General features: G+C 54.7%; 9 protein-coding genes across 9 annotated transcripts; 4 read left to right on the top strand and 5 right to left on the bottom strand.

Moving 5' to 3' along the window:
* Window positions 1–317: 317 nt before the first annotated feature.
* Window positions 318–1292, bottom strand: N656DRAFT_718236 (epimerase/hydratase; the record flags this gene model as incomplete). Its single annotated transcript, XM_064812260.1, has 2 exons — window positions 318–767; window positions 840–1292. The coding sequence occupies 2 exons, from the start codon at window positions 1290–1292 to the stop codon at window positions 318–320; spliced, it is 903 nt and encodes a 300-aa protein (XP_064665907.1).
* Window positions 1293–2200: 908 nt separating this feature from the next.
* Window positions 2201–4388, top strand: N656DRAFT_784365 (farnesyl-diphosphate farnesyl transferase). Its single transcript, XM_064816156.1, has 4 exons — window positions 2201–2557; window positions 2617–3676; window positions 3738–3893; window positions 3968–4388. Exons 1-4 carry the CDS (start codon window positions 2490–2492, stop codon window positions 4082–4084), a joined length of 1401 nt encoding a protein of 466 aa, XP_064665906.1. The 5' UTR covers window positions 2201–2489; the 3' UTR covers window positions 4085–4388.
* A 936-nt stretch (window positions 4389–5324) lies between these two features.
* On the bottom strand, window positions 5325–6722 carry N656DRAFT_718304 (subtilisin-like protein; the record flags this gene model as incomplete). The annotated part of the gene is made up of 3 exons (XM_064812267.1): window positions 5325–5842; window positions 5902–6055; window positions 6129–6722. The coding sequence occupies 3 exons, from the start codon at window positions 6720–6722 to the stop codon at window positions 5325–5327; spliced, it is 1266 nt and encodes a 421-aa protein (XP_064665905.1).
* Window positions 6723–6888: 166 nt separating this feature from the next.
* N656DRAFT_437071 (uncharacterized protein) lies at window positions 6889–7698 on the top strand. The gene is made up of 2 exons (XM_064809653.1): window positions 6889–7601; window positions 7653–7698. The coding sequence occupies exon 1, from the start codon at window positions 7054–7056 to the stop codon at window positions 7537–7539; it is 486 nt and encodes a 161-aa protein (XP_064665904.1). The 5' UTR covers window positions 6889–7053; the 3' UTR covers window positions 7540–7601; window positions 7653–7698.
* Window positions 7699–9286: 1588 nt separating this feature from the next.
* N656DRAFT_437128 (uncharacterized protein) lies at window positions 9287–10164 on the bottom strand. Its single transcript, XM_064809654.1, has 2 exons — window positions 9745–10164; window positions 9287–9680 (listed from the first exon to the last, which is right to left on the bottom strand). The coding sequence occupies exons 1-2, from the start codon at window positions 9897–9899 to the stop codon at window positions 9332–9334; spliced, it is 504 nt and encodes a 167-aa protein (XP_064665903.1). The 5' UTR covers window positions 9900–10164; the 3' UTR covers window positions 9287–9331.
* Window positions 9806–10558, bottom strand: N656DRAFT_437010 (uncharacterized protein). The gene has a single exon (XM_064809652.1). It carries the CDS (start codon window positions 10433–10435, stop codon window positions 10055–10057), a length of 381 nt encoding a protein of 126 aa, XP_064665902.1. The 5' UTR covers window positions 10436–10558; the 3' UTR covers window positions 9806–10054.
* Window positions 10559–10682: 124 nt separating this feature from the next.
* Window positions 10683–12546, top strand: N656DRAFT_718216 (uncharacterized protein; the record flags this gene model as incomplete). The annotated part of the gene is made up of 2 exons (XM_064812259.1): window positions 10683–12222; window positions 12287–12546. The coding sequence occupies 2 exons, from the start codon at window positions 10683–10685 to the stop codon at window positions 12544–12546; spliced, it is 1800 nt and encodes a 599-aa protein (XP_064665901.1).
* A 429-nt stretch (window positions 12547–12975) lies between these two features.
* N656DRAFT_784361 (glycosyltransferase family 50 protein) lies at window positions 12976–14698 on the bottom strand. The gene is made up of 3 exons (XM_064816155.1): window positions 13772–14698; window positions 13442–13712; window positions 12976–13377 (listed from the first exon to the last, which is right to left on the bottom strand). The coding sequence occupies exons 1-3, from the start codon at window positions 14563–14565 to the stop codon at window positions 13120–13122; spliced, it is 1323 nt and encodes a 440-aa protein (XP_064665900.1). The 5' UTR covers window positions 14566–14698; the 3' UTR covers window positions 12976–13119.
* A 150-nt stretch (window positions 14699–14848) lies between these two features.
* N656DRAFT_784359 (Translin) lies at window positions 14849–16459 on the top strand. Its single transcript, XM_064816154.1, has 3 exons — window positions 14849–15117; window positions 15169–15186; window positions 15275–16459. The coding sequence occupies exons 1-3, from the start codon at window positions 14924–14926 to the stop codon at window positions 16026–16028; spliced, it is 966 nt and encodes a 321-aa protein (XP_064665899.1). The 5' UTR covers window positions 14849–14923; the 3' UTR covers window positions 16029–16459.
* The last annotated feature ends 15 nt before the right edge of the window (window positions 16460–16474 follow it).

The raw sequence follows: 16474 nt of genomic DNA, 5'->3' as shown, positions 1-16474 counted from the left end.
TACTGTACAGGTAACGATACGCACTCTACCCCCGTACAGCCAACGACTCCTGGCAGCATGGTTGAATGTCTGGAACCCGGGTTCACATCTTCACACAGTCAAACATCAGTTCCAGCATCTTCAGCTGACGAGATTTCCATTATTTTGTGTCGCAGATGACCGGAAACATGTTCGTCAAACGCTCTTTTCGCCATGTTCGTGTTTCAATGGCAAAGTTCGTCATGTATGAGTCGGAGTGTTGGCTTCCCGAAAGCTTAGATTACAAAAATGATTTATTCATACGTGACCTTTGCTGAGGCGAGGCGTGCGAACCTGTATTATCGGACCCCAGCTGCTTTCATCCGATCAAAACACCTCCTATACGCCTCATGGATTTCTGGAACCTCATACCCATATTCCTTTAGCTTGGTCACCAGCTTGGTGGTATCCAGCTTGCAGTTGCTGCGCCCAGCCTTGATCACCTTGGACTGCTCCTCGATGCTGAAGTTCTTCCACGTGAAGGATGGCCGCACGATGTCTCGAAACAGTGAAAGCACTTCATTATGCGATATAGAGCCGGGGTTGACGAAGTTGTATACGCCCACCTCGCCGTGCTCGGCCAGCAGGATTGATGCCGGAAGCAAATCCGTGAGAATTGTGTTGCTGTTTGGTATATCTACCACGTGCTCGTACTTTGTGATCTTGGTCACGAAGCTGCGCGGGTGTAGGTCATCCGACACGGGCATGCGCAATCGCAAAATCAAGCAGTTGTTGTAGTGCTTCAAGATCTACTTGCCATCGCCACGGAATCCGGTCAGCATAGTCGGTCCTAGGGTAAGAGTTAGATAGTGTAGAAATACCTCCTCAACATGGGCCTTGGTCATGGAATAGAAGCTGCCAGCAAAGTTGGCCGCGTCGGTCTCGAAGAAGCCCGGCCCGCCCCAGGGATGGGCCGAGTCGTACTGGTAAATGCAGCCAGTGGCAAACACGGTACAGTGGATGCCCCTGACGAAGCAGCAGTCGGCCAAGTTCAGCGTGCCGATAACGTTGGATCTTATTGTGGCCTCTTTGTTGTCCTCGCACCAGTCAACGTTGGGGCGCCCTGTGCAGCCGGCCGCGTTCAGCACATGAGTCGGTTGGACCCGGTCAAGCTCCGCGAAAACAGCGTCGCGGTTTTCCATCCGGGCGGTCGTCGTATGTACCTCCTTGCCCTGGCTCTCCAGCAACACTTTGAGATGTCCAGCGATCCAACCATCGCCACCCCAGATCAGGAAGCACTTCCTTCCGGCTCCGTTTGTGATCCTTGTAGCCATCGCTTGGGTAGTCGCCGGCGGGGTTGCCAAAGGAGCTTGAACCACGCCCCGTCACTTCAGCTGCGCAACAGTGGTCTCCGAGTCTGGTGGGTCTTGAGTGAGAGAAGGTTGAATGGACGTGAGTTGGAAGAAGTAGCAGGTAAGGAATCCTAGCGAGAATGGAAGGTCCATGCCGACAGCGCCTTCAACGACCGGGAGCTAAAATCATAAGTCATTCAAGTCGACTAGGCCGAGTGCTGCATTGGCCGTTCGAGACGTGAGTGCCTCCTCCCACAGCGTTGCATCGTAGGCGGAACAAAGGCCCAATAGCAGAAGTTAACGGGAATGGGAACTCGTGCAGGCCACTCTCAGAGAACTGGCGTCGTTGCCCAGGGTAGTCCAAATGCCACGGCGCTGCTCAGCTCCGTGATTCCAGAATGGGGAGTCGGAGCATTTGGTGCTATAAGATGCGTAAAGCTCGCACTTCCATTGACGATTTGAACGATGGCGGGGTTTGTAGCACAGAGACAGCCCGCCCCTCATATCCATGTGATCATCGGGTGTTAGGTTATCCTTATGGGCATGTATGAAAGGCGCTGCTTGACATCATCAAATACTTGAGCTGGTTTTGCAGCTTCGACCGGCAATGCCGCCAAATAGAGAGAGATGAGCTGAAGATGACTTACTGTACCCGGGCAGGCCTTGACATTTCTGGTCCCGTCTGTTAGATACGGGTAAGAATGTACGGATATGTGCGTTACACAACTGGGGGAAGCTCTAGGCCAAGCCGCCAGCACAGCAATTGACCAATGAAGTCGCACAATTTTGAGTAGGGTGGAGTCACATGCACCCCATTCGTCCCCTGGAGAATAGCCTAACTCCAGGTTCTGTCCCTGGGCCAGGGACGGCTCACGTAGCGCAGCATCGACCTAAAATTTTCCGCCAACATGGTGCCCACGAATCTCCTGTGGAACCGGGACGGCCTCCTGTGCGCGTCGACCCCTTCCGCATCGCAGCCCATCAAAGTTCAGTCAACAGGCGCGGATCTGGAACTAGAGCATCCCAGCCCGGAGCCCATCAACTACCTACACAGAAACCAAGGTCACATTGCAGCAAACAGTTGCAGAGTGCTTGCACAACTACATTGTGACGATTGACGACTACATAGCTTTGCCCGCAACGACCCTGGAAACCTGACGACCATCAATAGCCAACACAATGGGGCTTGCTAAGAATGCAATCTATTATCTCTTCCACCCGAATGAGCTCCGGTCCATCATTCAATGGTAAGTGTCTCCCATTTGCTAGTACTATTTACCATGGCCTAATGATGTGTGCTGTACAGGAAGGTATGGCACGAGCCGGTCCACAGACGCGACCCGGCCAAGGAAACGCCAACCGAGAAAGCATGCTTTCACTACCTCGAGTTGACCTCGCGGTCATTCGCGGCTGTCATACAGGAGCTCAACCCCGAGCTCCTGATGCCGATAACCTGTTTCTATCTGGTCCTACGCGGGCTAGACACCATCGAAGACGACATGACGATCGACATCAAGGAGAAGGAGCCGCTGCTGCGAAATTTCCATGAGCACATGGAGCAGGACGGGTGGACATTCGACAAGAACGGGCCCAACGAAAAGGACCGAGACCTTCTTGTGCACTTTGACAACGTCATTTACGAGCTGAAGAAGGTCAAGAAACCGTACTATGCCATCATCAAGGAGATCACAGTGAAGATGGGCAACGGCATGGCCGACTATGTTCTGAATGCCGAACACAATATCAACGGTGTCAACACGATTGACGATTACGAGCTGTACTGCCACTACGTGGCGGGCCTCGTGGGCGAAGGCTTGACACGCCTCTTCGTCGAGAGCAAGCTCGCCAATCCGCAATTGCTGGTTCGCATGGACCTGACGGAGAGCATGGGCCAGTTCTTGCAAAAGACCAACATCATCCGCGACGTGCACGAAGATTGGCTTGACAAGCGTCGGTTCTGGCCCAGGGAGATCTGGAGCAAGTACGTCGACAAGTGGGACGACCTGTTCGCGCCCGAAAACCGCGAGAAGGCGCTGCAGTGCAGCTCTCATATGGTGTTGAACGCTCTCAAGCATGCCGAGGAATGCCTCTTTTACATGGCCGGCATCCGCGACCAGAGCGTCTTTAACTTCGTCGCCATCCCCCAGAGCATGGCAATCGCGACCTTGGAACTGGTGTTCCGTAACCCAGCCCTCTTCGAGCGGAACCTCAAGATCTCCAAAGGCGATGCCTGCAAGCTCATGACAGAATCCACGCAGAACCTGCGGGTAGTCTGCGACGTCTTCCGGAGATATGCGCGGAGGATACACCACAAGAACGACCCGCGGGATCCAAATTACCTGGCCATCAGCGCGCAATGCGGGAAAGTATGTGTCGTCTGTTCCTTCATCAGAGCCAGAACACGGAATGCTGACAGGTGTAAAACAGATCGAGCAATTCATCGAGTCCATCTTCCCAAGTCAAGATCCCAAGAAAATCGCGGCGGGGATGCGTCCTAATGAAGAACCCGGTATGGATACCACGGAGTCAGTCTTGCTGGTGCTCTCAGCGCTATCAACTTTTATCCTAATTGGATTGCTCATGGTACGGTCCACCCGTGTCGGGATAAGCAGTTTCCCCGAACCCTTGGTGGAGATCTCTCTACTAACCCGGCACAGATGGGAATGGCTTGGCTTATGGGCGCTCGCTTCGACAAATTCTTCCATGGCCTCGACCAGGCGCTTGGTGGCAGCACAAGGCCGACAGTGACACCTGTGGCGCACGAAGAGCTGTGAAAACCTGATGTTATCCTCGGGGCTTTTGTTTTCTTCGCCTACTACACGTAATGAATACCCTTGGCACAACTGTAATGTATACCACGTCGAGCGACAGGCGGCGTCGCGAACGGGTCGTCTGAAGTTGGCGCCCCGCGGTGGGCAGGATTGGGTCGAGGCCGGCCAGACGCCTACCTAATACTAACTACCTCTTGAACTAATATAAGCAGACGCTTGGCCGCCTTTATTGAGTGTCGTCGTCATATTGGTTACGGCTTTGGCTTGATGCAAACAGCACGGATGTCAAATTGCAATCCAGTCTTTCCCTCCCTTGGTGGGGTTTCAGTGACTGTGGTTGTGCCGAAGATGTGCTGATAACAAAATTCTTGTTGCAAGTAGCCTGGTATCCGGGCACGCCTTTGGCTGGGGCTTGTCCTTTCTTGACGAAAAGCCTTGCTGGAGGTGGATTGCGGACATTGTTTGAACTTTACTCTTCGGCGTAAACCCCAAACTCGCCTTTTCCTTATACATAACAGTGTTTTGATGGCCTTACAATTACTGCCTCGCATCTTCGGACATAGCGTGGGCGTAGTAGTGTGACTGTCTGTCGTAAGGTAGTTCCTCTTACCATGCCCTTGCCTGAAACCAAAAGCCCTTGCTGAAACAGCAACACTGGGACTCTATTACTCAGGCTAAACCTGCCTTGAGTGGCGGGGAGAGAGAGAACTTGGGCATTTTGTTCCGCTTCAGACATGGACGGCCTTGTTTGCAATGACAGACGCGTATGTGCTACGCAATTGTTTGAGGCATCAGTTCAACATTTTACACTGAAACTTGGTGGTTGCAGATATCGCTGTCATTACTCGGTTTGGGCGTTTTGCGTTTTGCTGGTTGCCTGCCACTGTATCATCTCTTTGCCTGCCCGCACCCATTGGTGCTTGAACCAAAGCCAAAATCAAATAAGCCCACCCCTCCCCTAATCTTGACCTGAACCCGTCCTTGTATGCACCTTTGTTCGGAAACGAAACGAAAAGCCATGTTTTGCGGTTTGATGGTGGAAATAAAAGACAGAACAATGGCTTTCGTCTGTGTCCGTGTATGTATGTACAGATCAAAATGCCCAAGCCCAGAACCTGGATAGGGTATTCGGACTAGCAATGACGGTTGCGAGCCATGTCATGTAGTGTGTGTGTAAATATGTACAGGAGCCCTGCTGCTGCCAGAAACTGAAGAAACATGGTAAAAATATGTACGAGACCTTTTAGGTCCGGTTGCCGTTGTTGGCAATCAGGCTGGTGGTGCCGGCGACGTTGTTGCGCACCTCGGCGCCCGTCAGCGAGGCGAGTTCCTTGATGCGGTTGGCGACGTCTTGCACGCCGCTAATGCCCTCGAGGGCCATGAGGTAGGCGGCCAGGCCGGCGACGTGGGGGGAAGCCATGCTGGTGCCGCTCAGGGTGTCAGTGTCGTTGTCGTTGCGGATGCCGACGCTGAGGACCCGGACGCCGGGGGCGAAGACGTCGACGAGCTCGCCAAAGTTGGAGAAGGACGCCCGCTGGTCGTTGGTCTGGTCGATGGCGCCGACAGTTATGGCGCGCTCGGCCGATCCGGGGGAAGTGTTGGCCGTGTCCTGGTTCTCGTTGCCAGCGGCGACCACGGGCACGACGCCCGCAGCCTCGACCCGGTTGATGGCTGAGTTGACTGCGCGCGAGCGGCTGCCGCCCAGGGACATGTTCATGACGGCCTTGCCGCTAAGGCCGTTCTGCTCGGCCGTGTCGGCGACTATTTCATGTGGTATTAGTACAAGATATGGATCCGCCTATCGAGGGAGGGGTTCTTACCAAACTGCATGCCGGCAATGACGCCGGAGTTGGTGCCGCCGCCATCGGCATCCAGGACCTTGACAGCGACCAGGTTGACCTTCTTGGCCACGCCGAAAGTCTTGCCGCCAATAGTTCCGGCAACGTGGCTCCCGTGGCCGTTCAGGTCGTCGTCCTAGATGACTCGTTGTGAGCAAACACTGTCCAGAATTCGTCCTAGCACTGGGAGACAGCGGAAAACGTACAACATCGTCGACAAAGTTCCCGCCAAACGTCGCACGACCCTCAAACTCGCTGTGCGAGACGCGAATGCCCGTGTCCACCACAAACGCCGTGATACCCTCACCCGCGCTGTCGTCAAAGATGTAGGCCCCGGAGCCAGCCCTCGCGTGGCTGAGACGGACCAGACCGCTGGGGGCTTGCGCCTGCATTGCCCTGGCATTAAGGTTGACATAGGCGTCCTGCTCGATGTACTCGACCTCGTTGGACGAGAAAATCTCGTTGATCATGAGGTCGTCGGCCTCCAGGGACATGGCCCGCCACGCGCCAACCTTGAAGCTCTTGACGGCGGTCGACAGGAGCTGCCCTGTTAATGGGCTGCGCTTGTTGATGTTGCGGGTGGATATTGTCTTGATGATGCTTTCTTGGTGGGCTACGATATCATCGTCGTTGAACGTGTTGTTGTAGACGACAATGTACTTGTGCGGGATAAGATTCTGGGCGTCGGGATTTGAGATGGGCACGCCGAGATAGAAGCCGTCTGACTTGGCCGACTGGGGCAGGCCCGAGACACCCAGGGCAGAAAGAGCGAAGGCGAGCGAACTGAGAAGCCGACCCGCCATGGTTTAGAGCGAGAGTACAGACCTGTGGTTGAAGACTGGTGAGGGAGTGTGACGAACGGACCGTTAACGGCGTCAGAGAAGGACCAAGATGGATATATAAGGTAGGCAAAGTATGTTTGTAAAAGTGGTTCAAAGATGCAAGGCTACCGGTGCCTTTAGACACGAAGAATAACAAGAATCCCAGAGCCAAAGGAAGGGGCGAACGGCCGCGGCAGGGACTGGGCTGCAGGAAAAGAAAACAAGCAAATGGTGAGCGGATAAAGTGAAGACAAGAATGATGCTCAAACACGACGAATGCAGACCGGCTGCTATTTAACTGAAGAGAGTGTGCATGAAGTTGGTCGGGGCTGGCGGCCGTCTTGAGGCGCCCCTTTTTCGCGGGGATAACATGGATTCCAGCAGCAAGGCACCGTGGTCTAGCCAGGGTACTTGGGTACATTGGCTCAGGGACGGGATGACGAGTTGCTGCCCCTGGACGCCAAGTCAAACGGGAGATCCTGAGCCGACAGGGGGTCACTTTGCACCTGCCTCCACATCCAGTCGGGGCACGCCTGCACGTTTCGAAGAGCCCGCAGGCGAGAACGCCCCCCATTGTTCAATCTCAAACCAAGGTCGCGTACGAGTTACACAGGGCTTCCAGAGTAGCCCAAGTTGGGCGCAAGATTGGCTCTCGCATCTTGACTTCTCTTCCTTCTCCAGGCCCGCGCGGTCCGCCACTCAACCGGGGCGCGGCCACAGCTATGGTCTGTGGCGGTGGACGGCGTGTACGATGTACCGTTTGAGGCGCAAACAAGGGCAACAATACTCCGGAGCATAAACGATCGCCTCTGATCTGCCGGTGCCGGAAGCGGCAAAGAGAGACTTGTTAACTTGTCAAGGGTATGCTCAAGTCCCAGCCACTGCGGTACTTTGTATACTAATGCGAAGAAGCGACTTGACAGAACACAATGTCCGAGCCCAGAATCCCTTTTCTTACCAGGAACACCACAGGAACACCAAAGCCAGGCTATGCTTCTGTGTGGCTGCGGCGCCCTCGGGACAGTGATCGGTTTTGCGGGGCCGAGGGCGGGAGCTGTTATTGGACATGGTGAACTGGTCGCTTTCCCCTTCAATCAGGCCCTCGAGAGACCTGGCCCAATCGATTGCCACTACGCCCGCGGCAATCATGCCCGGACTCACTATATCCATCACCAACGTGGTCGCCGTTGGCCTGTTGTTCAAATTGCCAGTAAGCCGGTTTGCCGCCGTTGCATTCCATTGACCGAGTTTCGGGTCCAGACGACAAACACGTTGGTGCCTTTCAGCAGTTGTTGCCAGCGGGCGATTTGCATCAGATAACAATATGTACTAACAGTAATTACGGTAACTGCATGCTTTCGTACCAATTCAAGACCGAAAAGTCCCTTTGAACAGTACGAACTTACGAAGAGTACCTACCTCAATCAATACACTTCTAGAGCAGGGCAGAGCATTTGCGGCGGTGGCGCCAACCCTAAATCTGGCTTGCAGTCGATGCCGATGAACAGCTGCTCGGATTTGAAGTGCTAATACATAGCAGTCGGAAAGCTCTTCGAGGATTGCCCTGCCTCAAGACAAAAAGGAAACAACCTGGAAAACATCATGATCTGTCATCCCAGGAACGCCAAGCAGATTGGTGCAGGCGCACACACAGGGCGCGAGCGTTAATTACACCGCCCAGTCGATGGTACGTACGAAGCAAGGTCGCCTCAAGCGACCGTCAAGAGTCGGAACATGGATGGAAAGGTTGCCCCGCTTACAGGCTGACTTTTGACGCGCTTAGGAAGTACCTTACCTTACCGTACGCTCGAGAATGGTACGTTAACTGGAGCCGCAAAGTCTGGAGACAGGACTCTGAAACACCAGGTTTTTCAGTTTCTCCGCTACGCGCCGAGCGAGCCAAGTTTCGATGGTCCTGACTCCCGAATGCTACCACCCTGTCGGAAATGAAGAGTTAGCTCAACCTTACCACTGTAGGTAGGTGCTGTATGCACATATACGGATCCATGTCCCGAGACACTGCACGCAATCAGCGACGCAGCATAGCTAAGCGACGTTGAGGCTCGGATCATCCCAATAACAAGCTCCAGGCGCATTGGCCCAATGAGGCTCTCCAGGTTCGCATCTACACGTGCAAGAGCATCGCAGTCTAGATGGAGTGTGGCAGGCAATTAATCAACATCACAAAGCATCGCAAAGCACCGAGCGGGATAGGTTGGGCAACCAAAGAAACAGGGGGAAGATCCGTCCCAGAATGGAAGAAACGGAGATCATCTGCTACGCCAGTTGTAAACCTGAAGAGGAAACGTTCCATTTTGAGCTGGACTTTCATGCCTGGCATGCCTCCTCTCGGTCATTTGCTGATTTTCAGAAAAGAAGGTGGCGAGGGGCTGCGGAAACGCATGAACTTCTGGATCCTGGGAGAGGCTTGGGCGTTGATCGCAGATCTCGTTCGCTTCAGTCCTCTCCTCCTCCTAGATGGGCCTCAGGGGGTCAGGTGACAATCCGACCCTTTCAAAACTGCTTGCCCGATACGTTGCAACGAGGAGGGTCGACTGGCCGGGAGCACCCACACCGTTTCGGCCGTCTGCTTACGGGGATCGACACGGTGATGCCGAAGCCAAAGCCACCGTCTCCGGCTTGTCCAACGCAAACCTCTGGGGGGATGCCACCCATGGCCCGGCCCCGGCCACACCACCGGAGCCGGCATTGTGGAGACGGTGTAACTTGTGCGGATCATCCACCGGGCCCGAATTGATTGCTGTAGAAACTACCTTATCTTTTCCTCTTGTCATCCTCTGTGACGCAGCCAAAGAACCTCCTTGTGAGTGATCTGTTCTAGGTAGTACTTCGTAGCTTGGATCGGGGTTTATATCGAAGCTAGCTAAAATGACTCTGATGCTCGTATTGATGACATTCAAGATCCGTCTTCTCCGGTAGCTTCGATGGCGGCCAGCCCGGTCAGTACCTTCTAGTTACTGCTTGGGTGTACGTCTAACCTTACTACTCTAGCGGCCGTGAGACTGAAGTAATGATCGGTGTAATAGCACCGGTGGATTGTGATGATGGTAGACAGAAGTTGAGTGAGAAATGATTCTCTTGACCCCTTCGTGAGTGGTCATATGAGTAAGGTACTTCGTACGTATGTACAGTTTCCATTGGCCATTGCCTTGCTAATTTGCAGCTGTATTACCTTGATGGCCCGGTCTCTTTGATGATGCTGTCTCTTGGAATGTCTTTCAAGCTTTCAAGCTATGCCCTAGGATTAGGATGATTTCGGTTGCTGTGCCTAATTAATCCGTATTTTTTGTTTCTTAGCGCGCTGCCTCGGTTCTTTCCCCTGCTGCAGTGGTTCTTGCACCACGCATGATTTCTACTGAGCCCAATTTCGTCGAATCAAGCGAGCAGTCTTTTCGGAAACATCCTGCAAGCACAACGCACAGCTGAGCAAGGTAAGCCACTGGTTCATCAGCCTCCCACTCATTCCATAGACTTCGAATCCCAACTCTTCCCTTTAGGCGCCGAATTGGGTTCAAACGACCTGCCTCTGCCAATCCAATCCCGACAGTGCATCGCCTAACCCCGCGCATCCACCCACGCGACGCTCTCCGACCACAAGCACGGTGGCACGCCTTTGCACCACAAAGAAAGAGTTTACGCCAGTGTCGGAAGGCCAACAGAGCGTGCTGCTGCATTACAAGGAGGGCACCTATCGGAGGACTAGAGGCCCCCGTGGTTTTTCTTAAGGGAGCTTGCCCATCTGCGCGAGACTTCGTCAACTCGAAACCACTTGCGCTTCTTGCACATCCTTCGCGACTGCGCCTCAGGTCCCGTCTCGACTACCGCACACGGCCCGAAACACCACGCAGCACTTATTTGTCCTGCTATGGTCTCTCAAGAACCCCCAGACGATTGAAACTTTGACATCGCGGTTGGAGCAAAATGGAACTAACAGACGGGACGACGTCCGTCGACGAGGGCCGTGACCGTGACCGACCCGACCGTGCCGAAGGCCTCACCATCGACACCCGGCTCTCCAGGGCTGAACGTACCCAGTCGATCCACGAACAAGATGAGGGCAATGCGATGGTTGAGCTTGCCTCAATCATGGCAGCGGCTTCAAACCCCGTGTCGCCGGGCCCATCAAGTCCGCCGTTGGAGCAGACGCGGATACAGGACTTCATCCCCCCAACGCGGCCGAGTAGCACACCCTTCCCACAACCAGAGCCACGCAGCAAAGAATTACGGTGCATCAGCTGTCCGGCCGACCGCTTCGTGGAATCGGATGATCCAGAACCCGCCGTACCGCCAACAATACAATCCCCTGGCACGAGCGATGTCGGTACGAGCCTCAGCGATCTCCCCGCCGAGATCCATGAGTGCATTCTTGACCATCTGTTCGGTTTCCGTGTATCTACCACATCCAAGAGTTCCATCACCCGCTGGGGGACCGCCCTTCGGCATCCGAGAAGGAAAGAACTGTCAGGCTTGTCTTTGGTGAGCCGAGCATGGAGGGTACTGGTGCAGGAGCGGTTGTATCGGCACATCAAACTGAGGGCCACGGTGGATTCATTACGAGAGTCTTTTTTCTACTTCGCCGAGCACCCCCATCTACGGTCCTACGTCAAGCATATCGAGGTTTGGTTCCCAGTCTTCCGCCCCAAATACGGTGTCATGTCGCTCTCCAGCGCCTGCACCGTCCCAGTGGTTACCTCCGACGGACTGACCACTGCATCCTATATGTTGCCCATGGATAACTGTTCCCTCGAAGAGACGTTTTACTTGGTAGCGGAATCCTTCCCTGAGGTGTGCGTCATGACTCTGGAAGGGGGAGAACGTAAAAAGGCGCCAAAAGTAAGGCATTGGATTCGCGACTCGAGCCGACGACCACGCATCATGCCAAAGGTTGAGTCTGTCCGCACACTCATTTGCAAGGGGCAATGGAATCTTATCCGAGGAGTGGACGACTTTGAAACCATCATGTCGGCGCTGCCCAACTTACAAGAGTGGCACGGGTCCTACAGTAAGCCCAAGTCAAAAAGCTATCTCACGATGGCCGACATACTTGTGAAACCTATGCGCTTGACGACTCTGGACTTGTGCATTGAAGGGGATTACCGCCGCGAGCTGTCGTTCCCGCCATACTTTTTGAAGGTGTCGAGCAAGCTGCACTTTTGCTCACGGCTGGCGATTGGGGCTGCCTCACCGTCATTGGAACGAATCTCGTATACTGGAAGAGTCTGCAAGCAGTTCTTTATTGATCTCATGCTTGCGCTCAAGGACCCTCGGCAGACGCGTTTGAGGGCCATCGACCTGACGGTGAAAAATTGCTGCCGCAAGGTGACGCACTGGAACGAATCAGGATCCGGCATCACGGATATGAATTTCATCAATGCGTTTGAGGAACTTGTCATTGCCGGCATCCGGGCATTGGGAAGGCTCAAGTCGGTCGAGTACCTGAGGATCCGCTACGTGGACCTCGGTAGGTCCCATCCCCTTTTCTCAAAACCAAAATCAGATTAGGGGCTGACGCAAAGACTCTGCAGACTCGCCCGTTCCTCCGCTCAATCCATACTTTCTCCTGCGCGACGGGTGGTGCTCGGGGGTTTGGAGCGACGCCATCATTGCCGAGCTGAACCGTGCCCGGCCAGACGTCCGCTTCGAGGAGCTCGCCGAGTCGTTTGGCGAGATCGGCTACAATAAGGACGGCCGCATGACCATCAGCCCCGAGTTCCCCAAGTCCCGAGCCCTGTCGCTCAAGCTATCCAACTACGCACTGCTGAGCGGGGGTATCTCGATTTCGTGAATGGGGATGAAAGCGTGGACCCGCTACTGGGACAACCAGTTCCCATCAGATTCCATGATACTGTTCATGGCCCGGCATCTCTGGCTACAAATTCAGCAAATCCATCAAAACACTTTCCCATCTCAACACTCAATTCTCTTTCCACGGGTGGCAGACATGGGGATTATTAAATAGATTGGGGGCGTTGCTGGGGTTTCAGTCCTTTACTGACTAGTACCCACCTGCGCAGCGCAGGTTCGACCGGATATCCCTTGCATCTGCTGGTCATTTTGAACTTTCTAAGAGGAAAACGGATGGGAGGGGGGCGTCTATCATTTTTGCGGGAGGGCGCATTGCGACATAGCGGGGACCGTGTGTGCGAGGTTGTGTCTTTGAAGTAGCTGATCTGTCTGTCTGTCTACCGGGAGGCGTGTAGAGCTTCTACCCTGTTCAGGATTGAGGAAGTCTGTGTAGGTATGCAGGGAGTGTAGTGCATGACGAGATAATGTTGGGTCGATTTCAAATCTTGGTTGAGAAAGCAACTGCACAAATATATGTACGTACGCAATCTAAACTCTAAATTCCACTGAGATCTCAAACAGACTGGCCTTGCACATCGTCGATGATGACGCCCAGAATCCAGCAGTTGACCAGGAAAAACCCCAGCGAGGCTAGCCACAGGCCTGGCAGGAAGGTGCTTCTCCCTAGAAACTCCAACTCATACCCCTGCTGTAGCCACGTACCCTGCGTAGCAACCCACAAGACGAGGGCGGTCATACCCCATCGCTTGTCCTGGAGGAAGGAGGACCGGGGGAGATACAAAGGCAGCAAAACCATGTACCAGAGGAAATACTGCCACAAAGTTAGTCTTTCACATGTTCCATGTGAGTGTGTCGTAGGGCAAGGGAGGATTTACCTGGCTGGTGCAGACCTTGTTGAAGGTGACAAAGGCAAAGGTCTGGGCGAGCATGGAGGCGGGCAGGTCCTTTTTTGCCAGGACCAGGGGCACCAGCACGCACGAGAGGGCCAGCTGGGGGAGGAAGGCGACTGACTCAACACGGAGTTTGCTGGTGCTAGGAAATGCTGAGGCTAGATAGAGCTGTGTATTGTAGGGGCTGAAGTTGTGCCTGTGGTCGATGCGGCTCACGTGGTGCAGGTAGGTGTGTGTTAGAAAAGGAGGGCCGTAGCTAAGTAGCATCTATCAGTCATGCTGGGAAGTCTGTTCAGGGTCGATGTAGTGTCTTACAGGATGAACATGACTGAGTTGAGGCCGAAAAAGGTTGCTAGGCTGATGGCGGCTAGCTGGATCCGAAATGGGTTGAAGAAGGCTATCAGATTGTTGAGCCATGGGCTCTTTGCAGTCGAGGGCCTGGTCTCCCCGGCGCCCATCCTCTCGCGGTCCATCCACCACACAATTGCTGGGGCGTAGATAAAGGGGTAGATCTTGAAATGCACCCCGAATCCCAGCAGCACACTGGCCAGGGTGATGCGCCTTGCCATGACGGCCCACAGCAGGGCCATGACCAGCACGCCCAGTAGACCCTCGGAACTGCCCCGCGTGCTGATGGTAGCCACCATGGGGTTCAGCAGCCAGATGGCTGCAGACTTGCGGGCTGTGGCGGCGTCCATGGACTGGGCCCGGACCAGGACACGCTCCAGCAGCCACCCGGCCACCAGATCGGCGACGGCAAAGAGGACCTTGCCCAGGCTGAACAGGGCGACATCCCATAGCGCATGTCCAGTCGTGCGGGCCGTGGGGAGCAGGAGCCAGGCCAGCACGGGCGTGTAGCGGTATGTTTCCCGCTCATAGGGGCTCTGGCCGCGAGACACGAAGCGGGCGGCATCGGTGAAAACGAGGTAGTCGATGTCGGTGTACTTGACTGCCGAGTTTGCATCCTGCCACAACCCGTAGAGGAGAAAAACTAGGCGAAGCAGGGCTGCCGAGAAGTAGAGTGGAAATGGCCGTTGGAAGAACGAGGTGAATCTCGAAGGCGCTGATGACGGAGCCTTGCTCCCAGCTGAGACCGTCGCCTTGTCCATCTTCGCCGGGGGGTTCTAGCCCCTAAGGGACCTTATTACTCCAAACCAGGTGTTCAACTTCTGGTTAGACGCGTTACCCTTTTTTGGAGCATTATGTTCTCAAATGGTCGATGTCGGCATGTTTTTGTTGTCTGGTCGATTACGGTTCTGTATTTCGGGCACCCTTCGCCAATTATAAGCCCCTTAGACAACCCGTAAAGCACTGTATCTACGCCACGGTGTCCACCTAGCTCAAGTTTGATGGCACTGTATGTAATTTACATACCAATCAGACTTCCTGACGTCAAAACCAAATGAACAACACGACAACGAACCACAACCGAGCAGCACCCAGAGCCGCAAGACGTCCAATCTTACAATGTCTGGACTCAAGCGCGATTGGACTGGAAGTGCAAAACAGCGAGATGGGCCGAAGCCTGTGCAGAAACAGGTTGCGAGGAATGCGTACACGCCCATGTTTGAGCAGCTCCGCAATGAACTAGACGAGCACCATGACCGTCGAGAGCGCATTGTCAAGGCCTCTAGGGACATTACGGGTCTGGCCAAGAAGATGTGAGATAGCCGAGAATTATGAGAGGCGGACGCCAAGCTGACGAGGTCCAGCATCTTCTCGTTACAACGGTATGAAAGCGCCGGATGCATTCTACCAAACTCCTGCGCTGCTTTAGTGAGATTGCAATAAACTCACATCAACCTCGTGTACTGCTAGCGTCCGACGCATTGAGGGCCAGCTACCCGCAAATATCCAAGCTGAGGTGGACTCCCGGCTGGCCGAGATCGCGAAGCTCCTAGCCACCCTCGCGCCCGAGATCCAAGGGATAAACCGCTACCGGTATGCTCGGTCGCTGATGTGTCTCGAGGAGCTCGTGGAAGCCCTCACATTCGCCCACTACCTCAAAACACAGACCCTCATAGGCTACGAGCAGCTCTCTCGCGTCGTTGAAGACCTCGCCAGGCAAGCCGCTGCTCCTCCTGCTCCTGCTCCGGGTACCGAGGACGAGGTCATGACAGATGTCCGGGACACGCCAGCAGCATCACCACCCGAAAAGCCCACGCAGCCCGCAGCACAGACTCCCTCTTCAACGCCCACCATTTCACTCACCCAAGATGATTACCTTTACGGCGTCTTTGATCTGACGGGCGAAATGATGCGCTTCGCAACCACGTCGACAGCGTTGACTGGCACCATGGCAGGAGGGGGCGGCGAGGGCGATGGCGGGGAGGACGATGACCCTCGCACGATTGTCCAGGACATGCATGAATTGGGCAGCTTCTTTGAGATGCTGCCCGTGGCCCCCGGGAACCGGTTCGCGTGGGAAAAGAAGCTGACCGTGACGCGTCAGTCGGTGCAAAAGGTCGAGAGGCTCGGCTACGATCGCATCATCCGCGGCAGTGAGCGGCCCAAGGGCTGGATCCCGGACCTGGCCGCCGGCGAGCGGGGTCAGGCTGAAGAGCTGGAGTAGCTGCCTGCTCAAAGGATTGACGGAGTATACAGGTAACTAGTTGCATCTGACAGGGTAGGACCATCCGGCCTGGTATACAGAGGTTCTACATGCGGAAGGGAGGGAAAATGTTGAAGGAGCAGACTAAAGCGTGCGGAGTTGTGTCTCGCTCAAGGAAAAGAAGGTCAATGGGGACCTCCAGTGATGGAAGCTAGAAGCTCACCTCCAGCCTTGACTGCTGGTGTATCTAAGGAGGTTTCTGTTTGCATATGCCACTCGGGTACATGAAAATGCCACCAGAACCAGTCAGTGCATCACGGGCTGTCAGATTGCCCTGAAGTTCCCTCTCGCCCGGGCAGACACTTGCAATGGGTGGGGCTATTGGGCAGCACTGCAAGGGGTTGGTGAAATCTTTGCTGCCTAAGGCTACCGCAGACTGCGGGGCAACCCTGAGAATCATAAAAATA

This window comes from Canariomyces notabilis (genome assembly GCF_033297395.1).
Source record: "Canariomyces notabilis strain CBS 508.74 unplaced genomic scaffold N656scaffold_33, whole genome shotgun sequence".
Lineage (NCBI taxonomy): Eukaryota > Fungi > Ascomycota > Sordariomycetes > Sordariales > Chaetomiaceae > Canariomyces > Canariomyces notabilis.
Note: the sequence above shows the minus strand (reverse complement) of the source record. Positions and strands in the feature narration are given on the sequence as shown.

Bases quoted from the DNA above. Each gene is read 5' to 3' on its own strand.
- N656DRAFT_784365 (XM_064816156.1), top strand. From the start codon at position 2,490: ATGGGGCTTGCTAAGAATGCAATCTATTATCTCTTCCACCCGAATGAG. The intron at 2,558-2,616 runs GTAAGTGTCTCC...TGTGCTGTACAG, and splicing joins CTCCGGTCCATCATTCAATG to GAAGGTATGGCACGAGCCGG. The intron at 3,894-3,967 runs GTACGGTCCACC...AACCCGGCACAG, and splicing joins TCCTAATTGGATTGCTCATG to ATGGGAATGGCTTGGCTTAT.
- N656DRAFT_437071 (XM_064809653.1), top strand. From the start codon at position 7,054: ATGAAGTTGGTCGGGGCTGGCGGCCGTCTTGAGGCGCCCCTTTTTCGC.
- N656DRAFT_437128 (XM_064809654.1), bottom strand. From the start codon at position 9,899: ATGGAAACTGTACATACGTACGAAGTACCTTACTCATATGACCACTCA. The intron at 9,681-9,744 runs GTAAGGTTAGAC...CCGCCATCGAAG, and splicing joins GTCTCACGGCCGCTAGAGTA to CTACCGGAGAAGACGGATCT.
- N656DRAFT_437010 (XM_064809652.1), bottom strand. From the start codon at position 10,435: ATGCAGCAGCACGCTCTGTTGGCCTTCCGACACTGGCGTAAACTCTTT.
- N656DRAFT_784361 (XM_064816155.1), bottom strand. From the start codon at position 14,565: ATGGACAAGGCGACGGTCTCAGCTGGGAGCAAGGCTCCGTCATCAGCG. The intron at 13,713-13,771 runs GTAAGACACTAC...GATGCTACTTAG, and splicing joins AACTCAGTCATGTTCATCCT to CTACGGCCCTCCTTTTCTAA. The intron at 13,378-13,441 runs GTAAATCCTCCC...ACTTTGTGGCAG, and splicing joins ACAAGGTCTGCACCAGCCAG to TATTTCCTCTGGTACATGGT.
- N656DRAFT_784359 (XM_064816154.1), top strand. From the start codon at position 14,924: ATGTCTGGACTCAAGCGCGATTGGACTGGAAGTGCAAAACAGCGAGAT.